At 40.2% G+C, this 25,531-nt stretch overlaps 1 protein-coding gene across 3 annotated transcripts in view; it reads right to left on the reverse strand.

Annotated features, from left to right (window-relative positions):
• SNX4 (sorting nexin 4) overlaps positions 1–19,069 on the reverse strand; it is a 70,398-nt gene extending 51,329 nt beyond the window's left edge. The window contains exons 1-2 of one of the 3 annotated variants that reach the window (XM_025875618.2): positions 18,894–19,069; positions 3,693–3,814 (exon numbers count right to left, since the gene is read on the reverse strand). In XM_025875618.2, the coding sequence (XP_025731403.1) occupies positions 3,693–3,814; positions 18,894–19,034 (263 nt within the window). In that variant the 5' untranslated portion in view covers positions 19,035–19,069. Of the gene's footprint in view, positions 1–3,692; positions 3,815–17,489; positions 17,650–18,893 lie in introns of those variants that run through there. The other 2 variants (XM_025875626.2, XM_025875633.2) reach the window with 2 other exon arrangements.
• Positions 19,070–25,531: the final 6,462 nt, after the last annotated feature.

The following is a 25,531-nucleotide window of genomic DNA, read 5'->3' on the forward strand; positions in this document are numbered from 1 at the left end:
AATAGCATAGAACTAGTTTTACATGCAACATTTAATGCTCACAACAGACTATATCATTAGCCCCATTTTACAAATCAGAAGACTTGAGTAATGACATCATACTTCTCCCAAACCATCAAGGCATTCTTACCTACTCTAAAAGAGGTATATTCTTATCTACTTTAAAAGGTTTCATATTCTATGAACAAAAAAACAAAAATCTCAGGAGAAATTAAAAACCAGTGACTTGGGGTGCCCGGGTGGCTCAGTTGTTACGTGTCTGCCTTCAACTCGGGTCATGATCCCAGGGTCCTGCAATCAAGCCCCCTGTAGGACTCCCTGCTCAGCAGGGAGTCTGCTTCTCCCTCTGCCTCTCCCCCACCCCCCCCAACTTGTGCTCTTTCTCTCTCCCTTTCAAATGTATAAATAAAAATCTTCAAAAACCTCTGACTTAAAAAAAAAATGTCAGACCATATCATTCCTTTGCCCAAAGTCCTCCAATACATTCCCTTAAAAAAAAAAAAAAAACCTTGCAGCTTAGCAAATTCCTCAAGTGATTCCTACGACTTTAAAGTTTAAGAATCATTGTCTTAATTTAGAATTCCATGAAAAATATTGTGGAAGATAAATAAATATACATTTATAATGAAATACAATTGTGGGGGCACCTGGGTGACTCAGTCAGTTAAGTGTCTGCCTTTGGCTCAAGTCATGATCTTGGGGTCCTGGGATCAAGACCCATGTCAGGCTCCCTGCTCAGTGGGGAGTCTGCTTCTCCCTCACCCTCAGCCCCTGCCCCGGCTTATACTCTCTCTAATAAATAAAATCTTTTAAAAAAATAATGAAATACAATTGTGAAAGTCAACCCAATAATTATTTTGTGTACCACACATATACTGATGATCCACTTAAATATTTATTCAGAATATAGCTACATTACTCAAGTATGGTCACTCCTAATTCCCAGTTATAAATTATGATGCTCTATTCAGTTCAAAAGCAAAAGTTAACAACTATAAATTATTCTAGATTATTCAAATGAAGATTCTCTTCCAGCAGTAAAAGTAATCAACAGCAAATTTCACTACTCATTTGGGTGATAAAATACTCACATACTAAAAATGAAAATATCCTTTTTAGTTTTATATTAAAGAACTTGCAGCACGGTAAACTATAGTTAATAATACTCTATTGCATATTTGAAAGTTGCTGAGAGAGTAAATCTTAAAAGTTCTCATAAGAAAAAAATTTTCTAGGGCGCCTGGGTGGCTCAGATGGTTAAGCGTCTGCCTTCGGCTCAGGTCATGATCCCAGGGTCCTGGGATCGAGTCCCGCATCGGGCTCCCTGCTCCTTGGGAGCCTGCTTCTCCCTCTGCCTCTCTCTCTCTCTCTGTCTCTCATGAATAAATAAATAAAATCTTTAAAAAAAAAAAATTTTCTAACTGTATGGTGACAGATGTTAGTTAATTAGATTGTTATCACTTTACAATCTGTAAAAATACTGAAGGGTATGTTTGTATTTCAAAAATATTATAAAGTTTAATGGAAATTATACCTCAAAATAAAAAAAAAAAAAAAAACCAGGAAAAAATAATTTACTTAGAAAGCTAAACTTAACACTAATTTCTAAAGTATGATTTTTTTTTTAAGTAGCTAATTTAACTTAAAAAGAAAAAAGAGGAGCGCCTGGCTGGCTCAGTTGTTAAGTGTCTGCCTTCGGCTTGGGTCATGATCCCAGGGTCCTGGGATCAGGCCCCACATTGGGCTCCCTGCTCAGTGGGAGGCCTGCTTCTCCCTCTCCCACTCCCCCTGCTTGTGGTTCTTGCTCTCGCTATCTCTTTCTGTCAAATAAATAAATAAAATCTTAAAAAAAAAACAGAAAAAAAATCCTCTAATGGGGCCATATTTTTTTTTAATCACTTTAAAAATCTCTGTGAGGGGGGTGTGGGGATGGGTTAGCCTAGTGACGGGAATTAAAGAGGGCTCCCTTGAATGGAGCAGTGGGTGTTATATGCAAACAATGCATCATGGAACACTACATCAAAATAAATAAATAAATAAATAAACAATCTGAGAACCAAAAAAAAAATCTCTGTGAGGGGGGTCTGGCTGGCTCAGTCAGCAGAGCATGTGACTCTTGATCTCAGGGTTGTGAGTAAAGCCCCATACTGGGTGAAAAGCCTACGTAATAAAAAAATAAATACATTTTTAAAAAATCTCTGTGATACACATATGTAGATACATATGTCACAAAATGACCTAATTCTGGTGGGGGGATGGATTAAACAGGTGATTAAGGAGTGCATTTCTCATTATGAGCACAGGGTGATGTATGGAACTGCTGAATTACTACACTGTACACCTGAAACTAATATAACACTGTATGTTAACAGGAATTAAAATAAAAACTTAAAACACCAAATACAAAAAACCCAAAATGACTTATTTTTAAAAGACCGACCTTAAAAAAAAAAAAAAAAAAAAGACCGACCTTACCTCCCTCTGTTCCTAAAGTTCCTATTGTACATAAATTTTCTCTCGTTTTGGAAAGATTCCTTTTTTTTTCCCTTTTTGGTGGAGGAAGGAAAATTATGCTTATAAAGAGAACTTTCAGAATTGCCTGTAGATAAACAACATTTTCCAAGATTTTAACTTTTATTTTGGGTAGAAACAGATCTGGAGAAAGCCTTGAAAAGTCACAGGGTACAGCCTTAAGACAAGCTCAGTGACTCCGGTAAACCTATGAAAATGCAGGGTTTAAAATTTTTTTTCCTTAAAAATGTACTCACATTAAAACATGGTTATAACTATCAACTAGATCTGGTAGTTCTATTTATTTTATTTTACTGGCTATCAAAAAATCTCATGTCTTTAACTCAAAGCATTTCTGCTCAGTCTCACAGAGAGAAGAGAGCTAGTTGCTATATAGCCTTTATATAAACTGTTTATAACTGGCAAAATAGAGTCTTGCCTTGCCTTTCTCTAGACAAAACAGTCTAATTCCTTTAACTTTTTCCTTATGAGGTAAAAGACAATTTTTCTGATGAGTTTTAATTTCTTACTCCACAATTTACTCTTTTCAATTTTATCCCAGTCTAAAGTTCTAGTCTCAATCCATTCTTTCCTGTGAAAGAAAGGATTGAGACTGGCATCCTCTCCTCCTATACTTCTCTGCTAACCATCCTACTACCTAAGTCCACTTCATACACACCTGGGAATCGATCTCCTTTCCCAAAATCGCATAGGGATTATTATACCTAACTCCAAAATATCCACCAAAGCACGTGTCAAGTAACATTTCAGATCCCAAAAGTATTCCACTAACCTTCTACTTCCAACACAAGTGCATTAAAATATAGCTACCAAGAGTACTATAGTAAAAGACACACCTGTTTATCTGTTAAAAAGTAAAGAAACAGGGGCGCCTGGGTGGCTCAGTCGGTTGGGCATCTTACTCTTGATTTCGGCTCAGGTCATGATCTCAGGGTTGAGACTGAGCCCATGTTGGGCTCCACGCTGAGTGTGGAGCCTGTTTAGGATTCTCTCTCTCCTCTCCCGCCCCTCCCCACTCACATGCGCACACTCTCTCTCTCTAAAAAAAAAAAAAAAAACCCAGTATCTAAAAAGACAATGACTTACAAACAATTCCATTAAGTAACATAACTTGCATCAACAGCTACCAGACAAAGCGTTTTCTAATTCTCATCGCCCACCTTGTTTCAATGAGGTAAGCAGTATATGTTTCTTGCATGTTCATGGCATTTCTTCCAGTTCGCTTTTCTGCTTCTGAAACATTAATTTCTATCTTCTTCAACCAAAAATTATTTTCAGTCATCTGGACAAAAACAAATGGAAGAAGAATGACAACAACAAAACTTTTAAGACAGTATTCAAAAAAAAAACAGCTATTTTTATCCATTGTTAGTACATATTACAAGCAAATTTCTTCTATCCCTTGAGTTGTTAGGGGTTGCTAAATGACAGCAACAAATGATATACCTCTCACTAGCAGCATTTTGTAGCACACCAAACTTTTCCAAAAGCTATTTTAACATGTATGACACATTTAATTATTAAAACATAGACGTTTTGTGTAAGTGACCAAGAATAAATCAATATAAAATGCCTAAGAAAAAATCTAATAGCATGTTATACAAAGATGAATAATCCTCAATATTAAAATCTAACTTTTGGTTTTAACAAAGTCAAATCTCAGTCTCTCAAAAAGAAAATACTATACATATGCCAAAAGGCAAGATTTTCAGCAGATAGGTTAAATTAAAAAAAAAAACAGGAGTCGTCTTATATTCAAATTTATTTTTATTTATTTTTTTATTATATCCAACTTGAAATTTGCCTAAATGCTTTGGCAGTGGTTAACAGGCTCCACTTGTAAGACAGCAGCAAGGTTTAGGAGCAGACTCCTTTCTGCTCCTGCTAAAACATCCCCAGGTCTATGCTAAAAAAACAAAAAGAACAAAAAACACACCACTGGTGGTTCAAAGTCTGTATGTGTGGAAAGTGTGCCATTAAAAATACCAAAGTAGGGCGCCTGTATGGCTCAGTTGGTTGGGCAACTGCCTTCGGCTCAGGTCATGATCCCAGAGTCCTGGGATCGAGTCCCGCGTCGGGCTCCTGGCTCGGCGAGGAGCCTTCTTCTCCCTCTGACCCTCTCCCCTCTCATGCTGTTTCTCTCTCTCTCAAATAAGTAAATAAATAAAATCTTAAAAAAAAAAAATACCAAAGTAACTCCAAGTCTAAAAGAGGAAGACAAAGTGAGACCATGTGATAACTGCTGTGCTTTGAGTTTTTTCCCCTTGCTCTCTCTCAAAGTTCAGAGGTGGGTTTTAATTAAAATACTGCACTATATTATAACTGAGGCCAGTTTGCGAAGAAAGGTGTGAAAAACTGACAGGAATGGAGCCATTTCAAAAGGGAGCCAAGCAACCACTGCAGAAAAACTGCCTTATCCGTTTCTGTTCGTACCAGACCAAAACCTTTGGACTAGGCAAAACAAATGTTTTATGTAACTGCTTGAGAAGTCAGCAGGAGAACAAACATCCTGCCCACAAGTCCACAGGTTATGGACTTTCTGAAGACAGAATCTACAGTAAAACAACGTATAACTAAGGGTTTAGCCTTTTTTCCTCTTAACTCGTGTACCTGGCCCCCCTTCTTTTTCCTTATAAAAACCCCTTACTTTCACCCTAGAAGCAGGATTCTATTTGGGTTTCTACTGAATCTGTATTCCCCAAATTGCAGTTCTTTAATGCCAAATACACTTGTTTGCCTCTCACTGTGGCTCTTTGTTTTCAGGTTAACAAGAGACAAAAGTAGAAAGATGGATGCACCAAGAAATAAAAAACTACAGTAAAACCCACTAGTGATGATTTATACAGAAAATTAGGGATGCCTAGGTGGCTCAGTCGGTTAAGCATCTGCCTTCGGCTCAGGCCACGATCCCAGAGTCCTGGGATCGAGTCCCGCATCAGACTCCCTGCAGGGAACCTGCTTCTCCTTCTTCCGGCTGCTTCCCCACCCGCCCCCGCCCCCGCTGGTGCTCGCTCGCTCTCTCACAAATAAATTTTTTTTAAATCTTAAAAAAAAAAAAAGAAAATTACACCTATGTGCTATGAGGACAGAAAAAGCTATGTGGTATGGCAAAAAATTAAATGATGAATAAATTTAGGAAGTGCCCCCAAAATGCTGAAAAACTGAGAAGATAAAAATGCTAAAAGATGATAAAAAGGCAGAGAACTAAGAAGCTAACCCAAAGGAATAGAATTATTAGTCGACAAAAACAAATCACTCAGTTGTCAAAAAAGACATTTTTATCAAGTATTAAGTTGTATGTTTAGCTACTGAGAGAAAAAATAAGGAAATACTCCAACCAAAAGTAAGTTCAAGAAATTACACAGGGTATCATGCTGAGCGAAATAAGTCAATCAGAGAAAGACATGTATCATATGACCTCACTGATATGAGGAATTCTTAATCTCAGGAAACAAACTGAGGGTTGCTGGAGTGGTGGGGGGTGGAAGGGATGGGGTGGCTGGGTGATAGACATTGGGGAGGGTATGTGCTATGGTAAGCACCGTGAATTGTGTAAGACGGATAAATCGCAGACCTGTACCTCTGAAACAAATAATACATTATATGTTAAAAAAAGAAGAAGATAGTAGGAAGGGAAAAATGAAGGGGGGGAAATCGGAGGGGGAGACGAACCATGAGAGACTATGGACACTGAGAAACAAACTGAGGGTTCTAGAGGGGAGGAGGGTGGGGGATGGGTTAGCCTGGTGATGGGTATTTAAGAGGGCACGTACTGCATGGAGCACTGGGTGTTTTACGCAAATAACAAGTCATGGAACACTACAGAAAAAACTAATGATGTAATGTATGGTGATTAACATAACATAATAAAATTTAAAAAAAGGGAAAAAAAGAAATTATATAAGCACAAACCACCCAACATCAGGATTATGAAACCCTCATTGGTTGAGATATATATATATATATATATATATAATTCCTAATTTGGGCCCATAGTCAAACACTTTGATTTATCAGCATCTACTCCAGTGAAAAATACCTCCAATACTGGAAACACATGACTAATAAAACAAATTAGCTCCCCAGCCAAAAAGATAATGCATCTGAGTCATGAATTTACCCTCATACCATCCAATTACACAGAAGGAAAAAAAAAGAATAAAATCAGCTACCATAAAAACTAAAGAATGAAAACAGGAACACAACAATAACACCAGAAGGACTTGGAAAATGATATAAAATTGCTTATCCTCTCAGTAAAACACAGAGTGCCAAGAAACTCAACTGGAAGCACAATTGTTAAAAGGATACAGTGAACAAATTTAGAGATGGACTGACTTGACTGGAAGATGAGCCCAGGGACATGTTTCAAAGAGAGACAGGATAGTTTAGATGTATTCAAAGTCGACTTCTCATCAGAGTAAAGAATATCATTAAAGAGTGATGCTATACTCGGACCTAAAGGAGTAACATCCCGAATGTAGACGTTTGATGTGTGAATCATTACTTTCTACCTGACTTAAGACTAACTCCCTAAGACTAAATAAATGTAGAAGATAGACATATTTAAAAGGCTAATGAAATTATTTCCAACTCGAAAAATGAAAATGAATATAATGTTTCAAGTTTCAAAAATCTTGCAAACCACTAAAACAGTAAAGCAGGTAAGAGTGATAAAAGGAACAATAAGAAACTATTAATTCAATAAATATGTCTTGGGTATCTACCATGCCAGTCATTAGGGATGGAAAGACAGATGACACATGGTGCCTAAAAAAAAAAAGAAACATGGTGCCTGACACTTCAGGAGTTCACTGCTTGCATGAAGAATTCTCAGCCCACATACTGATGTTCTTTAAGACTAAAAACAAAATGAGGGGTGCCTGGGTGGCTCAGTTGGTTAGGCAACTGCCTTTGGCTCAGGTCATGATCCTGGAGTTCTGGGATCAAGTCCCGCATCGGGCTCCCTGCTCAGCAGGGAGTCTGCTTCTCCCTCTGATCCTCCTCCCTCTCATGCTGTCTCTCATTCTCTCTCTCTCAAATAAATAAATAAAATCTTTAAAAAAAAAAAAAAGACTAAAAACAAAATGAAAGCTAACCGTAATATAACCTTTAGGATTACAGATGAAGAGTTAGTGTTTACGGCATTTGACTTATTTAGTTAATCTTATTTAAATCACATACTAAAGAAAATATATTATTTATTGTTATACTGAAAATTATAGGAAAAAGATAAAACAGGCCAACAACAACAGCAACAAAAAACAGGCCAATTGAGATGAACACGGAGCTAACTGGAAAAGAAACAATGCAAAGAAAGAAAAATAAAATATATTTGGGCAGTAAAACTGACATTGCAAGAATTCAAATCAGTAAGAACATGACATAGTTGCAAAGCTTCCGCAGAAGGCTGAGGAAAAAAAGGTACCCAAAAGAGGGTAAAAATGATGAAATATGATCTTAAAAAACCCAAAGAACCAACATTTAAACAATGTTAGTCCTCAAAGAAGAAATTAGAAAAACAGAAATAATAACTATCTGTATAATTTAAAAGAAAAAGAAACAAGCAAACAAATCTTTCCTGGCCTGGAAAAAAGTTCTAAGCCTTCAAACTGAAAGGCATGTGGTCTATGTATAATGAACTAGAAAATTTTAACATCCCAACAAGATTAAGGCAGGAAAATAAGAACTAAGACCCCTACAAAAGAATAAATATCAAATCTGCCTTAGACTCCACAATAAATTCCAAATGACAAAGGAGCATCATGAATAGGGCATGCTTGAAAATATCTAAACATATTAACATACTGTTCCTTCAAAAATACTTAGGTCCAGGATTTTTTATAGAAACTGATAAACTATTCCTAAATTTTATATGGAAATACAAAGGGCCTAGAATAGCCAAAAGAATTTTGAACAAGTTGTAGGATCCAGTTTCAAAACTTACTAAAAAGTGAAAGTAATCAAGAAAGTGTCGTATTGACAGAAGGAAGAAAGATCAATGGAAGAGAACTGAGAATCCAGAGATAAACCCTTACATTTAAGGTCAACTGATTTTTTTCTTTTTTTTAGGTCAACTGATTTTAAAAAACAGACCAAGGCAAATCAATAGAGAATGGAGAGTCTTTTCAACATATGGTGCTGAAACCACTAAATGTTCACACCCCCCCCCCAAAAAAGATTCAGACCCTTTACTCACACCACAGACAGAAATTAACTCAAAATGGCCTAGATATAGAGCTGACTGAAATTTCTAGAAAAAAACATAGGAGAAAAATCTTTGTGATCTTAGGATATGCAAAGAGTTCTTAGATATAATACCAAAAGCATAATCCATAAAAGAGAAAAGTGATATACCAGATCTCATCAAAATTAAAACCTTTTACTATTCAAAAGACACCATAAAAAGAGGGGCGTCTGGATGGCTCAGTCCTTAAGCATCTGCCTTCGGCTCAGGTCGTGATCCCAGGGTGCTGGGATAGAGCCCCACATCGGGCTCCCTGGTCCGCGGGGAAGCCTGCTGCTCCCTCTCCTACTCCCCCTGCTGGGTGTTCCCTCTCTCGCTATGTCTCTGTCAAATAAATAAATAAAATCTTTAAAAAAAAAAAGAGAGAGAGAGAGAGAGGCACCTGGGGCTCCTGGGTGGCTCAGTCAGTTAAACATGACTTCAGCTCAGGTCATGATCTTGGGGTTCTGGAATTGAATTGGGCTCCCCGCTCAGCAGGAATTTGGGGGGATGACAGGAACGTTCTAAAAGTGGATTGTGGTGATGGTTGCATAACTCTGTAATTTTACTAAAAATTATTGAATTAGATTGAATTTTATGGTATATAAATTATACCTTAATAAAGTTGTTTATGCCAACAAATTAGACAATATGGAAGAAATGGATGCATTCCTAGAGACGGATAAACTACGAAAACTGAACAAGGAAGAACTTGAAAACCTGAACAGACCCATAACAAGCAAGGAAATTGAAGCAGTAATCAAATATCTCCCAACAAACAAGAGCCCAGGGCCAGATGGCTTCCCAGGAGAATTCTATGAAACATTTAAGAAGAATTAATACCCATTCTGAAACTGTTCCAAAAAATAGAAACGGAAGGAAAACTTCCAAACTCATTTTATGAGGCTAAAGACTCCACCAAAAAGGAGAATTACAGACCAATATCCCTGATGAACATGGATGCAAAAATTCTCACCAAAATACTAGCCAATAGGATCCAACAGTACATTAAAAGGATTATTCACCATGACCAAGTGGGGTTTATTTCTGGGCTTCAAGGTTGGTTCACCATCTGCAAATCAATCAATGTGATACACTCCATTAATAAAAGAAAGGACAAGAACCATATGATCCTCTCAATAGATGCAGAAAAAGCATTTGACAAAGTACAGCATCCTTTCTTGATCAAAACTCTTCACAGTGTAGGGATAGAGGGTACATACCTCAATATCATAAAAGCCATTTATGAAAAACCCACAGAGAATATCATTCTCAATGGGGAAAAACTGAGATCTTTTCCCCTACGATCAGGAATACGGAAGGAATGTCCACCATCACCAATGCTGTTCAACACAGTACTAGAAGTCCTAGCCAGGGCAATCAGACAACAAAAGGCATCTGAAATGGCAAAGAAGTCAAACTCTCACTCTTCGCAGATATGATACTTTATGTGGAAAACCCAAAAGACTCCACTCCGAAACTGCTAGAACTCATACAGGAATTCAGTAAAGTGGCAGGATATAAAAATCGATGCACAGAAATCAGTTGCATTTCTATACACCAAAAATGAGACAGAAGAAAGAGAAATTAAGAAGTCAATCCCATTTACAACTGCACCCAAAACCATTAGATACCTAGGAACAAACCTAACCAAAGAGGCAAAGAATCCATACTCAGAAAACTACAGAAGACTCATGAACGAAATTGAGGAAGACACAAAGAAATGGAAAAACGTTCCATGCTCATGGATTGGAAGAACAAATACTGTGAAAATGTCTACACTACCTAGAGCAATCTACACATTTAATGCAATCCCTATCAAAATACCAAAATACTTTGCCCCCACCAGTACTCCCAGGCCTAGAGTGCGCTCCCTGAAAAATCACTCATGACTCCCTCAGGCCATGATTTTTCTCTGGACAAACACTTAACTATCAACTCAATGGAATTTTCCAGCCTAAAATTTTTTTCAAAGAAATGGAACAAATAATCCTAAAATTTGTATGGAACCAGAAAAGACCCCAAATAGCCAGAGGAATGTTGAAAAGGAAAACCAAAGCTGGTGACATCACAATCCCGGACTTCAGGTTCTAGTACAAAGCTGTCATCATCAAGACAGTATGGTACTGGCACAAAAACAGGCACATAGATCAATGGAACAGAACAGAGAACTCAGAAATGGACCCTCAACTCTATGGTCAACTAATCTTCAACCTAGCAGGAAAGAATATCCAATGGAAAAAAGACAGTCTCTTCGACAAATGGTGTTGGGAAAATTGGACACCCACATGCAGAAGAATGAAACTGGACTGTTTCCTTACACCACACACAAAAATAGACTTCACATGGATGAAAGACCTAAATGTGAGACAGGAATCCATCAAAATCCTTAAGGAGAACACAGGCAGCAACCTCTTCGACCTCAGCAACTTCTTCGTAGACAAACTGCCAAAGGCAAGGGAAGCAAGAGCAAAAAATGAACTACTGGGACTTCATCAAGATAAGCAAGGAAAGGAAACAGTCTACCAAACCAAAAGACAACTAACAGAATGGGAGAAGATATTTGTAAATGACATATCAGATAAAGGGTTAGTATCCAAAATCTATCAAACTTATCAGAACTTATCAAACTCAACATCCAAAGAACAAATAATCCAATCAAGAAACAGGCAGAAGACATGAACAGACATTTCTCCAAAGATACACAAATGGCCAAAAGACACATGAAAAAATGCTCAACATACTTGGCATCAGGGACATACGAATCAAAACCACAATGAGGATACCACCTCACACCAATTAGAACGGCTAACCTTAACAAGTCAGGAAACAACAGATGTCGGTAAGGATGTGGAGAAAGGGGAACCCTCCTACACTGTTGGTGGGAATGCAAGCTGGTGCAGCCACTCTGGAAAACAGTATGGAGGTTCCTCAAAAAGTTGAAAATAGAGCTACCCTACAACCCAGCAACTGCACTACTGGATATGTACCCCAAAGATACAAATGTAGTGATCCGAAGGGGCACCTGCACCCCAATGTTTATAGCAGCAATGTCCACAATAGCCAAACTATAGAAAAAGCCCAGATGTCCATCAACAGATGAGTGGATAAAGAAGATGTGGTATATATATATACAATGGAATATTATGCAGCCATCAGAAAAAATGAAATCTTGTCATTTGCAATGATGTGGATGGAACTAGAGAGTATTATGCTAAGCAAAATAAGTCAGTTAGAGAAAGACAATTATCATATGATCTCACTGATATGTAGAATTTGAGAAACAAGGCAGAGGATCATAGGGGAAGAGAGGAAAACATGAAACAAGACGAAACCAGAGAGGGAGACAAACCATAAGAGACTCAATCTCAGGAAACAAACTGAGGGTTGCTGGAGTGGAGGGGGGTAGGAAGGATGGGGTAGCTGAGTGGACATTGGGGAGGATATATGTTGGGTGAGTGCTGCGTATTGTGTAAGACTGATGAATCACAGACCTGTACCCCTGAAACAAATAATGCATTATATGTTAATAATAAAAAAAAGGGGGGGAAAGGAAAAAAAAATAAAGTTGTTTAAAATAAAATCCATGAGTGAGCACATGGGTGGCTCAGTCGCTGGGCGTCTGCCTTCGGCTCAGGTCATGATCCCAAGGTCCTGGGATCGAGCCCCGCATCGGGCTCCCTGCTCCATGGGAAGCCTGCTTCTCCCTCTCCCACTCCCCCTGCTTGTGTTCCCTCTCTCGCTGTCTCCGTCAAATAAATAAATAAAATCTTTAAAAAAATAAAATAAAATCCATGAGTCCATACGGAAAACACAAATAGAAAGTCTGATGAGGAGCAAGATACTTTCAATTTCAAAGTATGTCCCACAAAATATTAATTACAAAAGGGAAAAAAGTTACCTGATATTGAAGACTGGCAGAAAATATGATTCCCAAGTATCGGGCAAACACAAATCACATGTGAACTGTTAAGATGCAACTAGAACATAGATAGCATCACTTCAGTGGCAATTTCTGCCAAAGATGCATAACCTCAATTTAGTCATAAGGAAATATAAGCAAACCCAAATTGAGGGGCATTCTACAAAATAACTGGTTTCTAATCTTCAAAAGGGTCAAAGTTACCAAAGTAAAGACTGAGAAACTTTCAGATTGAAGGAGACTAAAGAGATGGTACAATTAAATGAAATACATGCATCTGGACTGGATCATTTTGCTCTGAAGAACACTACTGGTGCAACTGGCAAAATTTAAACAAAGTTTGAGGATGAGATAGTAGTCATTTATCAATGTTATTTTCCTGATTTTGATGGTAGTACTGTGGCTACATAGGACAATGTCCTTGTTTGCCCCTAAATACTGAAAAGTTTTTAAGTAATCTCTACGCCCAACGTGGGGTTCAAACTCATGACCCCAAAATCAAGAGTTGCAGGCTCTACTGACTGAGCCAGCCAGGAACCCCTCACACTGAAAGTTCTGGAAATGAGATGAGGGAATATCATGATGGCAGTTCAACTCTCAAATAGTTCATGGGAAAAAGTATCTTCATACTGCCCTTGCTTATAAATTTGATATCATTTCTATAAATGAGATTATTTCAAAAAATTCTTAAATAGTCATAATTACATAAATAATTTTTGTTTCAGTTATGTTTGGGGGAAGAAAACAAGAAAGATACATGCCTTCCAAATCATTAGAGGATAAAACCAAAGAAATTATCGCCCACAAAGGAAAACGCAAAAATAGAAACCAGAATAAGAAAGTATAAAACCTCACAGAAGAAAATCAACTAAAAATAAAGCCAGTTAGGATAATGCAAATGTTTTAAATTCCCTATAGTAAACAAGAGAAAGACTTAAAACATAACACAAGGCATAAAAATTATAACATGGGGCAAACACAAATACAAATAAACTGAAGTCAAAAGAAATCAGTGATCAGTTTAACATGAGGCCAAGCAGGTAAGCAGGAAAATATAAAATAACTGGAAATCAGGAAAAAATAAAAGTTTGTAATTAGAAGAGCCAAGGATCAATTCATTCTCTGATTAAAAACCAGTTTGCCATAATCTGAATTCCATCTCTGCCACAGATTGGCTATGTTAACTCTGGGCAAATTTTTTAATCTCTCTGCCTCAGTTTCCTCATCTGTAAAACGGGAATTGGAGTACTTAACCTCAGAATGTTATCAGAAACATTTAATGAGTTAATGCAGGTAGAGTTCTAAAAGTTGCCCGGTGTATAACAGGAGCTCAAGTATTCCCTATTACTTGTAACTTCAAGGTTTTTTTTTAATTATGAAAATAACACAAGCTTGATGTATAAAAATTGAAAAATATAAGTAAAATTAAGTGAATATAAATCACCTGTATCCCACAACCCAGCACTAACCACTGTTAATATACTACTGTTGGTGTACTTCCTTACAATCTTTTTTTTCTACGTTTGATGCTTCTGTGTTACTGAAATAGGTCAAAGATCTGAAGTTTAAGAACTACCCAAAGAATTTACTTTCCTTAGGAGATACGTCTACAATGGCCAAAAGTAGCAGGTATTATGTTAAAAATAATGTATTTACTTAGGCCTATGAGTGAAGCTTACTTCAGTTATAAATAAGAAAAAGTTATATGACCTGTTTTCTTGTGCTTTTTATCTATAAAAATATATATATTTTAAAAACAGCACAGTGATTCAGAAAACAATCAAGTTTTTTTTTAAAGATTTTATTTATCTGACAGAGAGAGAGACAGCCAGAGAGGGAACACAAGCAGGCGGAGTGGGAGAGGGAGAAGCAGGCTTCCCGCTGAGCAGGGAGCCCAACACGGGGCTCGATCCCAGGACCCAGAGATCATGACCTGAGCCAAAGGCAGACACTTAGAGCCACCAGGTGCCCCAGAAAACATTAATTTTTATTTAAAATAAAATATTTTTCAGACTGAGTCACAACACATTCATGGTTCATGAAATCAATTTGGTGATTTGTGATCAATATTTATTTCTTTTTAATAATAAATAGAAGAATGTCAGAGAATACTGCATGAAGTAATGATTAAGTATTGCCTCTTGGAACAACACTTATGTATAAAAGGATATGTATGCTGATTAGGTTGTAGAAAATGTATTTTGTACTGTGAGTCACCTTTGAAAAACTCAGAGCTGAGGTAGAAAAATGAGGAAAAAGTTCTTGAATGTGATTTAATCACCTGCTACTAAACTGATACATTCTTTAACTACATTTTCTTTACCTTTTTCATGTTATTCACCCACACAAGGCTCAAACCTTGCCCACAGCCCCAGCCTACTCCGCTCAGTTCTCCGCTGCCTATCAGTAAAGGTGTCACGGGGTACACCGATTGCCAACCAGTAAGCACCAGTTGCACAAGAACTCTTTGCCCCCACCAGTACTCCCAGGCCTAGAGTGCGCTCCCTGAAAAATCACTCATGACTCCCTCAGGCCATGATTTTTCTCTGGACAAACACTTAACTAAACTCAATGGAATTTTCCAGCCTAAAAAGTTATCTTGCTTCCATTCCCTTGCTATTTCATCTCTCTTGCGCCAGGACTAATTGCTACCTTCTTGGGGATTGGAGTCCTCTCTCATTTTTTCCATTTTCTAAATTATTTTAAATAGAACTGACACTTTAAAAAAAAAAAAAAGAAGAAGAAGAATGCACTCTTCCCTCTTGGGGAAGAAGTATGAAAGAAAAAAAAAAGGAGACTTCTCATCAAACAATGGAAAAGAATTGAAGACTCACAGAAAGAAAAATAAGAGACCACAGAAGAGCTGATAGCAGAATTTAAAGAATCCTGATTAATGATGTTTAAAACCAAAGATCTGAGACTCAGTCACTGCTTGCTTCTATTACCCCTAGGTGTAAGGCAAATGGTACAAATTACTCTCAGCCCAAATCTGCAGTCAAAAATAAGGATGATGAGGCAAGCTTTCTGCATCTCTACACTCCATCTGCTAGATATTTTTGTGGTGAAAAGCTGCTTGATAAATCAACACATTTTTAATACTTTCTTTTCTTCTTAAAATTGCAACTTAAACTAAAAAACTTAAATACAGTATTGGAGCAATTAACAAGTCTATTTTTAATTTTTTTTTTTTTTTTTTTAATGAAGCAGCATGGCTTACTGCAAACAGCATTGATTTCAAAGCCAGGAGGACCTGGGCTCAAATCCCAGCCATACCACTGACTAGCCTGTGAGCTTGGCGAAATTACTTCTCTCTGAACCCCATCTTTATCCGTCTTTTGGGGGTAATTTACAGAATTAAATGAAAAGCAGAACTTACTGTGCATAGCACCCACAAACAATAAATCTAACTTACCTTTCTGCTCAGACCACATTCCTATCAATAACAGTTAACTAAGTGGTTATCGTTACTGCAATATGTCTCAATTGAAAATGGACTGGAGAAGAAGAGGGGATAGAAAGAGGGAAAGGTAGGGGTCCTGGCTGGCTCAGTTGGTACAGCATACAATGACTCTTGATCTCGGGGTCATGAGTTCGAGCCCCACGATGGGTGTGGAGATTACTTATAAAGAAAAGAAAAAAGAGGGAAAGGGAGTAGATGGCCCTCAAAGGGCAGGCTTGGGGCTTTTGGCAGGGAGGGGACAATGTACAGAGTACATGTGAATGTATATGTTTAAACGACTGATTCTGAAATAATTGATACTGAAAATAATTGTCCAAATGGCTTGTGTCTCTAGAATCACAAAATTAAAGAGCTGCTTTAGGAAACCCCGTAAGTTTGGTCACTGGTGAATGGTACATTTACAAACATTTTCCTAAAATGTCAGGTAATACAACTTTTACTATATGATAGCATCTTTGGGATTTCAAATATCTTAAACTGAATATATATAGGTTTTTTAATGAGGTACTTATAATTACTTTTAAATTAAGATAAATGGAGTTTATACTATAGCTGTGACTTCATATTAGTTAATTATCTTCACAAAAAAATTACCAAAAAACCAATTTTTTTTAAAGATTTTTTTTTTTAAGTAGTCTCTACATCCAACATGGGGCTCAAACTTACATTCATGAGATCAAGAGTCGCACAATCTACCGATGAGCCAGCCAGGTGCCCCACGAAAATTTTTATCGTCATAATCAAATCAAAATTAAATTCATGATGTTGTTGTCAACAAAAGATATGATCCTTGCCTTTTGAAACAATCTAAAATTGCTTTAACATATACCCAAGAGATTGGCAAATATTTTAAGGTCTGAAAATATTAAGTGTTGATACAGACAGAAAGCATCAGGCACTGCTGATGGGAAAATAAGTTGGTAAAATCACTTTGGAAAGCAATTTGGCACCACCTACTAGGATTCAATGTGCCAATACCCTACAATCCAGCAACCCCACACCTAAATTTGTATTAGACATTTGTACCAAAAGATATGGAAGAAGTTAATGATAGTTATTTTTTTAGAAATAAGCAAGAATCTTGTAATAACCCCAATGTCTGTAAACACAAGAAGAAATCAACTGTAGAATATCTATAAAATGGTAGCCTATAGAGTCGTGAATATAAATGAATTAAGCCACAGTTTGCATGAATCCCAAAAACATACTGAGCTAAGAGAGGAAGTAAAATTATATCACTTATGTAAATTTCAAAATCAAGTAAAACAACATGTTGTTTAGGGATACATATGGTAAAATTATAAGAAAAGCAAAAGAACTGTTAAAACAAAATGCAGAATACAGGTTACCTCTGTGGTGGAGGGAGTGAGCTGTAACCCAGGAGAACATATGAGTGCTTCAATTATTTTGTGAGATAATTATTTATTCTTTAGTGATGACATACTTCACAATAAAAGTTTTTTTTAAAAAGGAACACAAAACCTAAGTCACAGATGGAAACCTGCATAAAGAGCAAATCATAAGAGCCAAATTTATGAACTAAGAATACACACACTTCTTCACATTTAATATGAGATCCTGACCTTTCCACAAATAATTCTACATTTTGGAAAAAATTAAATGAAAAACTTAAAACTCACCCCAAAAAGTCTTTATGCTACCCTATGTATCTCCACACTTCCCTAAGGCGAAACCTTCAACTACTGTGTATGAAGTTCCTGGTTATCTGGTCTCTAAACTTTAAATAAAGGCTTTCTAGTTACATTCAGCAAACAACCTTAACTTTTCTTTATCCGTATACCGTAAGAATGGGCAGTTTTATATTAGCACTAACACCTGTTCCAGAAAAAAGGAAGCAAAATGGATGATCAATGCACACTGTTGGAGAGAATGGTGTCATGTGGAGTGCTGGTTTCTGAAATGCTTCGATTTAGCCCGGTCTACCTATCTTGCATTATGCGTGAAAACACTTTGGAATGAAAGCAATTACACATATAAAAGGATGCATTTTCTCCTCTCCTCAATGAAAATCACTAAGGGGCTTCACAAAGCAGGGGCTTCACAAAGCAGGGGCTTCACAAAGCAGGTACATGGGATATAGATGACAAACCTCACTCAACTGGGAAATATGGCACTGCCTCCAAGTGAAGAAACTGCAGACAAATACGGAGTTTAATTTTTTTTATTTGTACCTTTTCTTGAATCCGACACTTTCTTCAATTTCCTGATGGTGGCACCAAGCCAACCACCCTTTTGAACCCCCAACTTGTTCTTCAAGGCCCACATTCCCTTCCTTCTCCAGCACCGCTGCCCACTCTCCACGACGCCTCGGTTCGGCCATCGCCTCTGCACAACCCTTCACCAGGATGCCAGGAACAACAGTGTTCCTCTTCTGGTCCAAACCTCCAGGTCCCCCGGACCTCTGAACACCGCACCTGCTCCAGTCCGGCGGGTCCCGGGCTCCGACCTCCCCGCCCGCGGGACCGCACCCACACATCCCCTCCGCTCCCCGCGCCACCGCCCTCTCGGCCCTTCCTTTGGTCCCGCAGCGCCAGGCGCTCGCCCCTCCCCCAAACCCCTTTTTTCCACCGAGCCTCCCGCTCACTGCACCTGTGGCCAGGCCCCTCCACCCTGCTGTCCCCTCACCGCGGGGCCTTCCCGGCCGAGCCCACCGGCCCCCGCCAGCCCAGCCCAGCTCGGCCCGCTAGGCCCCGACACCAGGCCCCGTGGCCTCTGCCGCCCCTTCTCCTCACCGTGCCCTCCCCGGAGCCCTCGTCTCGGGCCCCTTCCGCTTCCTCACTGACCGCGGCCTGCAGGCCCGCGTCGGGGTGGCCCAGTGGCTCTAGGGGCGCGGGCTGCAACTGCCGCTCGGGATCCCGGGGTGCCTGCTCCATGGCTGCGGTTTGGCGCGGCGGCTCCAGTGCGCCTGCGCCGCCGAGCAGCGCGCCCCGCCCCCCGCCCCCCTGCCGGCGGTCCGCTGGGGCTGAGACCCACAGAGTTCCCAGCGGGTGCTTAGGAAGTGGTCAGCTGCTAAGCCGGGAGACCCAGAAACCCGGGAGAACGGATGGAGGGAGAGAAGGGGAGAAAGGCAAGGGGAAGGTGAAGAGCAGAGTAGACACTGGAACCATTGCGGTTGGCGATCACCTAGAGAAAAATTGAATCTCAAAAGAAATCCGAGGCCGCGGTCTGAACTTCTCGCTCTCGGCCTCCGTCTCTCCTACCTTGTCGGTTCCATTTTTTACCTGGAAAGATCAGAGCGCCATAAATTAAAAACTTTCAGCAGTTCGAGTAACACATTCAGCAAAAGGTAGCAGGTGCAAGTTTTTGAGAGAAGTGAAGAAGTGAAGCGTTTGGCCGAAGCGGTGCTTGAAATCTCTTGCGTTTCATAAAGCCCTGGAGATCTCTGTCATTTTCTACGAACATGAACATCTCTTACCGAATTTTCGGAACCCGATTCCTTGACAAGAATTCACTATGGTAACCTAACGGGAAATGCTCACTGGGTGTACCAGGCTGTGTGGAAGTTGGGGTTCCTTCTATACAAAGTCTGGTCATCGGTTTTTCAAGGAGAGAAACTGATCTTTCTGCCGAAATACTTTGAGGCTGTGACACACAATTTGCTCTTTCTGCCTTGCTTTCTCTGCCCCGCCCCCACTTGGCGTACTTCCCATTCGTCCCTAAAATCACAAGTTATAATGTCCAAAGGCTAATATCGCTTTGTTAATAAATCAGTTAAGACCTTTCTCGTATTACAATTATTTATTTATATGTCTAGCTGCCCCAACTGGACTTTGGACTTTTTTAAGGCAAGGACCCTATCTTTTTTTTTTCTCCCTCTGACCAAACCTAGGACATTTACTCAAATTTCAAAAGGCATTTTATCACTTTATCAAGGATTGTTCATGCTAGGAAAATTCTCAGGAAACACTTTTATTTTTTTATTTTTTAGGATTTTATTTATTTATTCATAAGAGACACACAGAGAGAAGGCAGAGGGAGAAGCAGACTCCCTACTGAGCAGGGAGGCGGATGTGGGACTCGATCCCAGGACCCTGGGATCATGACCTGAGCCGAAGGCAGACGCTTAACAATCTGAGCCACCCAGGAAACATATTTTTAAATCAGAAGACTATTTTAGTAATTCATGACAAGAGGGATAGATACCTTCCCAGGGATAGATACCTTCCCAGGGACAGATTTGTAATCATTATCTTGTGCCCTTTTCCCAGTTTTGAGATACTGAAAAAACTAGGTCCTAGAGCCTTTAGGATAATCGCTCTGGGCTGGTGACTTTGGTGTCTCATCCTGCAGTAAGAACAAGGAAAGGAGCTCAAGTTTTGACAAAGCATTCACGGGGGTTGGGGGGTGGGGAGGGCTAGTGCTACATGCTATTTCTGAAAAGAAAAAAAAAGGAGAAGAAAACTAAAACAGAGTAGGAACATCTGTTTCCTCTTCATTCTGAGGGAGAACAGAATACAATGACCCCAAACTAGGCCACTTTGGCATGTGCATTATTTTGAGCTGAAAGTAATCAACACCCAGGAAAATTACTTTTACCTCTCCCTTAACTACCTAAAAGAGTTTAGGGAGGCCTGGCCCAGAAAGACTACTACTACCAGAAATAACTTTTCATCTGAGTGACCCCTGTGTATGGCAAGGCAAACATCTAATTATCAAACATCTGTTTTTATTGTCCTGGGAATTACCCTACTTTCCTTTGAGGCCAGGGCCCCTATCCCATTTCTTAGCTCAGGATGGCATAGAAGCTTCAGTTGCCTGACATTTTCTTATTCTTATCGGGCTCCCATACCTATATAATTATATTTATTTTTCTCCTGTTAATCTGTCTTATGTCAATTTAATTAACAGACCAGCCAAAAGAATCTAGAAGGATAAAGGGAAAGTTGCCCCCCACCTTTTACAATTCACACCTCCTTTTTGGTGGAAAAAAAAAATTCAAGATTGCCTTTGATATCAATTATAAGTTAGCTAGATATAACTTTGTCCCTATATTTTCTTTTTTTTTAAGATTTTATTTATTTGAGAGAGAGAGAATGAGAGATAGAGAGCACGAGAGGGAAGAGGGTCAGAGGGAGAAGCAGACTCCCTGCTGAGCAGGGAGCCCGATGTGGGACTCTATCCCGGGACTCCAGGATCATGACCTGAGCCGAAGGCAGTCGCTTAACCAACTGAGCCACCCAGGCGCCCTGTGGTTATAATTTTTTAAGATTTTACTTTTTTAAAAGATTTTATTTATTTGAGACAGAGAGAGAACATGAGCAGGGGGAGAGAGGCAGAAGGAGAGGAAGAAGGAGAAGCAGACTCCCCACTGAGCAGGAGCCTGACAAGGGGTAGGGCTCTGTCACAAGACCCCTGGGTCATGAGCTGAGCCGAAGGCAGACGCTGAACCAACTGAGCCACCCAAGCACCCCAAGATTTTACTTTTAAGTAATCTCTGCGCCCAACATGGGCCTCAAACTTGCAACCCTGAGATCAAGAGTTGCATGCTCCACTGACTGAGCTAGCCAGGCACCCCTCTATAGTTACAATTTAAGTTGTTTTCAAAGTTTACTTTTAGAAACAAAACTGCAATGACCATCCCTCTACATAACATCTTTGTGTACCTGACCTGTTAGTTCCTTAAGCTAAATAGGAATTGGGGGATTTTAAGAGAAATTTTATCTAAGCTTTGATAGTGCCTGAGGAATTATTTCTGCTCTATTATAAAATACCATATTTTCTCAAAAATTATTATTTGTATCCACTGGATAATATGTCTCTCACACACACACACACCCCCCGCCAAAAGCTAACACTCTTTTTGATAGAGACAATAACTAGTCTTTAAAAAGACCAGGGTAGGGGCGCCTGGGTGGCTCAGTCGTTAAGCTTCTGCCTTCGGCTCAGGTCATGATCCCAGGGTCCTGGGATCGAGCCCCACATCAAGCCCCACATCGAGCCCCACATCGAGCCCCACATCGAGCCCCACATCGAGCCCCACATCGGGCTCCCTGCTCGGCGGGAAGCCTGCTTCTCCCTCTCCCACGCCCTCTGCTTGTGTTCCCTCTCTCGCTGTGTCTCTCTCTGTCAAATGAATAAAATCTTTAAAAAATAAATAAATAGCCCAGGGTAGGAGAAGAGGTGGTATCTGCAACTTCTTGTCCATCTTTTGGACAACCTGCCATGTAGTGTTGTTGTTTTTTTTAATTCAAGCATTTTTTAATTTTTATCTTATTTTATTTTATTTTTAAGTAAGCTCTTTGCCCAACATGGGGCTTGAACTTATGACCCTGAGATCAAGAGTCACATGTTCTACCGACTGAGCCAGCCAGGAGCCCCCACCCTGCAGTTTTTTTATATATGTGGCATTTCAACATACATTTTCATGATGCCTCTTGCAAGACAAGCATTATTTTCCCCATTTCACAGAGGATGAAGCAGGTTTGGTAACATCTGACAAGGTCACACAGCCATCAAATAAAGGGAAGAGCTGAGATTCAAACCCAAATTTATAGAACATCAGAATCCATGCATTTGGGCCATCCTGCTTTGCATGAAGGAGAGGAAGAAGAGAGACTCTTCTGGAAAAAAGAGGAAAATAATTGGCAGAAATTGAGGTTTGAGTCCTCACCTGATAACCTAGAGGTAGAAGTATATTTCCTTGGAAGATAAAAGCAAAGTCACTCTAGTCCCGCTAAAGTCTGGGAAAATCCAGTGCTAACTCTATAGACATTTTGGATACAGATGCTCCCTATTTTTCAGATTCAGATAGAGTAAGGATATCCACCCTCCCCCCGCCCCACACACACACCCTTACTGAGAGAGGGCTTGAGGTTATTTGCTCCAGAGTGAATGGGAAAGATCTCAGGAGGAGGGATGACTAGCCAGGCTGGCTCTAAGGATGGGTCAACCTCTGTGGGGACATACTCCCCACATCACCCAGCCAGAGGAACTTCAGTTTCATATCTGAATAGCATGATGTAGGGGCACCTGGGTGGCTCAGTCGTTAAGCGTCTGCCTTCAGCTCAGGTCATGATTCCAGGTCCTGGGATCGAGCCCCACGTCGGGCTCCCTGCTCAGCGGGAGGCCTGCTTCTCCCTCTCCCACTCCCCCTGCTTGTGTTCCCTCTCTCGCTGTGTCTGTCAAATAAATAAATAAAATCTTTAAAAAAAAATGAATAGCATGATGTAGATTTCCACTTTGTTATGAATTTAACAAATATGTGTTGAGCTCCTGTGTTAGCCCAAGAACACCACGAAACACCTGTTCCCTGCTTCTCGCCATCCAGGTTCTGCTATTTCCTCCCCAGGATTCTACTGCTATCTTGCTGGCCACCCATGGTCTCTGAAAGTCATGTTCTTCTCCCTCCTCCAAAACTACAACCTTCTTCTCCTTCAACATTGACCAGCAACCAGCCTCAGCACCCCCCCATCTCTCATTTTAGTGTCAGTGTAGATGACATCTGTCCTTGTTCACAGTGTAATATCTAATTTGCCCCCTTCCCACTAATATTACCTTCTTCCTTTCTGGCAAATTCCCCGTTGTGTGAGGCCTCCTTTGGCGACCAAGTCTTAGTATGTTCCTTCAATTGCAGCTTCTCACTGCAACTGAAGAGCTCAGATCCTTCTTTTATTACCCATGGGCAAATTATTTCAATTCAGCCATTCAGACCCTGAAAGTCCCAGAACTTTGAATCTTGAGTCAGAGGAGATGTTGGAGATTAGAACCATCATCAGGCCAGTATGGCCCCCAAGCTGTGAATTTCCTGTAGGTTCTGTGCCAAGACTCCAGAGCTACCCTGATTCTACAACTTGCTACACCCAGATCACCTGCCTTAATTCTGTGAGTTCTGGATACCCCTCCAGGATTTTCTCTATTTGCTTGATGTGACTAGTGTTGGTTTCTGTTCTATGCAGAACAGAGCCGTGACTGACGTAGCGAAGCTCCAATCTCTTCAACTAAACATGCAATAAATATTTATTAGACAGATTGCCCAGGCAATCTCATTATCTGCCAAGGTGATCATCTAAACTGATTCATGGCTGTATGCCCATGGAGAAGACTGGAATATACATGTAAAACCTGCAGAACCATACCCTAAACCACTATGGCTTGAGAAACTTCCTGAAAATTCTAAAGCAAGTGGGGCACTAGAATCTTCCACAGCTAAAACTCATGAAAGCTGCCATAGGAGAAAAATATTTCTCCCCATGGTGCCTGGCTGGCTCAGTCAGTAGAGCACGTGACTCTTGATTTCGGGGTTGTAAATTCGAGTCCCACACTGGATGTAGAGATTACTTAAAAATAAAATCTTGAAAAAAAAATACTTCTCCCCTCTCAGGTAATTTAAATGCACTTTGATAAAGGTCTTCTGAAGCAAGTAGTTGTTTACAAGTAGGAAACGGAAACCAGATAGGCTGGGAGGGAGCCCTTGTCATTGGCCAAGGCATTTTCGCGTAAGTCTTATGGTGCCTATCAGCTAATATCCTACATATGAGTAACAGCCTATCTGCAGGGTAAAGAGGATATTTTGCAAGCTCAGAAGAGCCTGGCAAATGACTCCAAAAATGGAAGGTTTTCTTTAATATTCATAAGCTATCAGACCACCTGATCTTTGAAAACTAGGGCTGCCTAAAATGCTGCGTACAGAAGAAAACAAGCAAACACATAACAGCCAGCTGCATTTTTACTTATTAAAGCCAGTCAGGCTCCTGGCCTCCTGCCCACTGTAGCTCCCCCTCCAGCCTCAGCAGACACCTCCTCATGCCTGAATTCTCCCCAAAACTGCAGGGGAGAGGGTAGGGGAGAATGGGTGCAGTGGGACTGTGGCCAGTGCTGCCTCCTCAGCATCCCTTCCACAAAGCCAGCATGGGCCCTTCTCTCCTCCCCTCTCCTCAGTGGGCTTGGTACCGTGAGGACCCAGCTTGGTCCCCGTGTGCCAGTCAGTTCCTCCAGAGAGAGGAGGCAGCCCTTGGGAGAGGCCAGCAGCAGGCATTCACCGCGTCCCTTTCCGCAGCCAGGCCTAGCTGACGGGTCAGAGCAGGTGGCTCTGAGCCACCTCACCCTACTCGCCCCTTCCCCTGGTTAGGTAGGAAAAGTGCGGAAGCCGCAAAGTTCTGAGTCAGCTGATTAACTCCCGAAACCACCAACTTCAGCCATCAGTCCTGAGGTGAATGGGAAATGGAGGGCTTTTTTCCACTCTTGAGATTTTCCCTTTGAAAATAACCCAAAACTGGAGATCACAAGTGAGGTATTACCTCAGAGGTCCTCTCATCCAATGCCCTCATTTTCCTGATAAGGACAGTGAAGCCCAGCGAAGTTAGTTAATTTGCCCACAGTTACTACTAATAACTGGTTAGCAGCAGAGCAGTGGTCAGGACAGAGCTCTTGC

The sequence above is a fragment of the Callorhinus ursinus genome, unplaced genomic scaffold (assembly GCF_003265705.2).
Source record: "Callorhinus ursinus isolate GAN/ISIS: 27379988/994484 unplaced genomic scaffold, GSC_fseal_2.0 scaffold1, whole genome shotgun sequence".
NCBI lineage: Eukaryota > Metazoa > Chordata > Mammalia > Carnivora > Otariidae > Callorhinus > Callorhinus ursinus.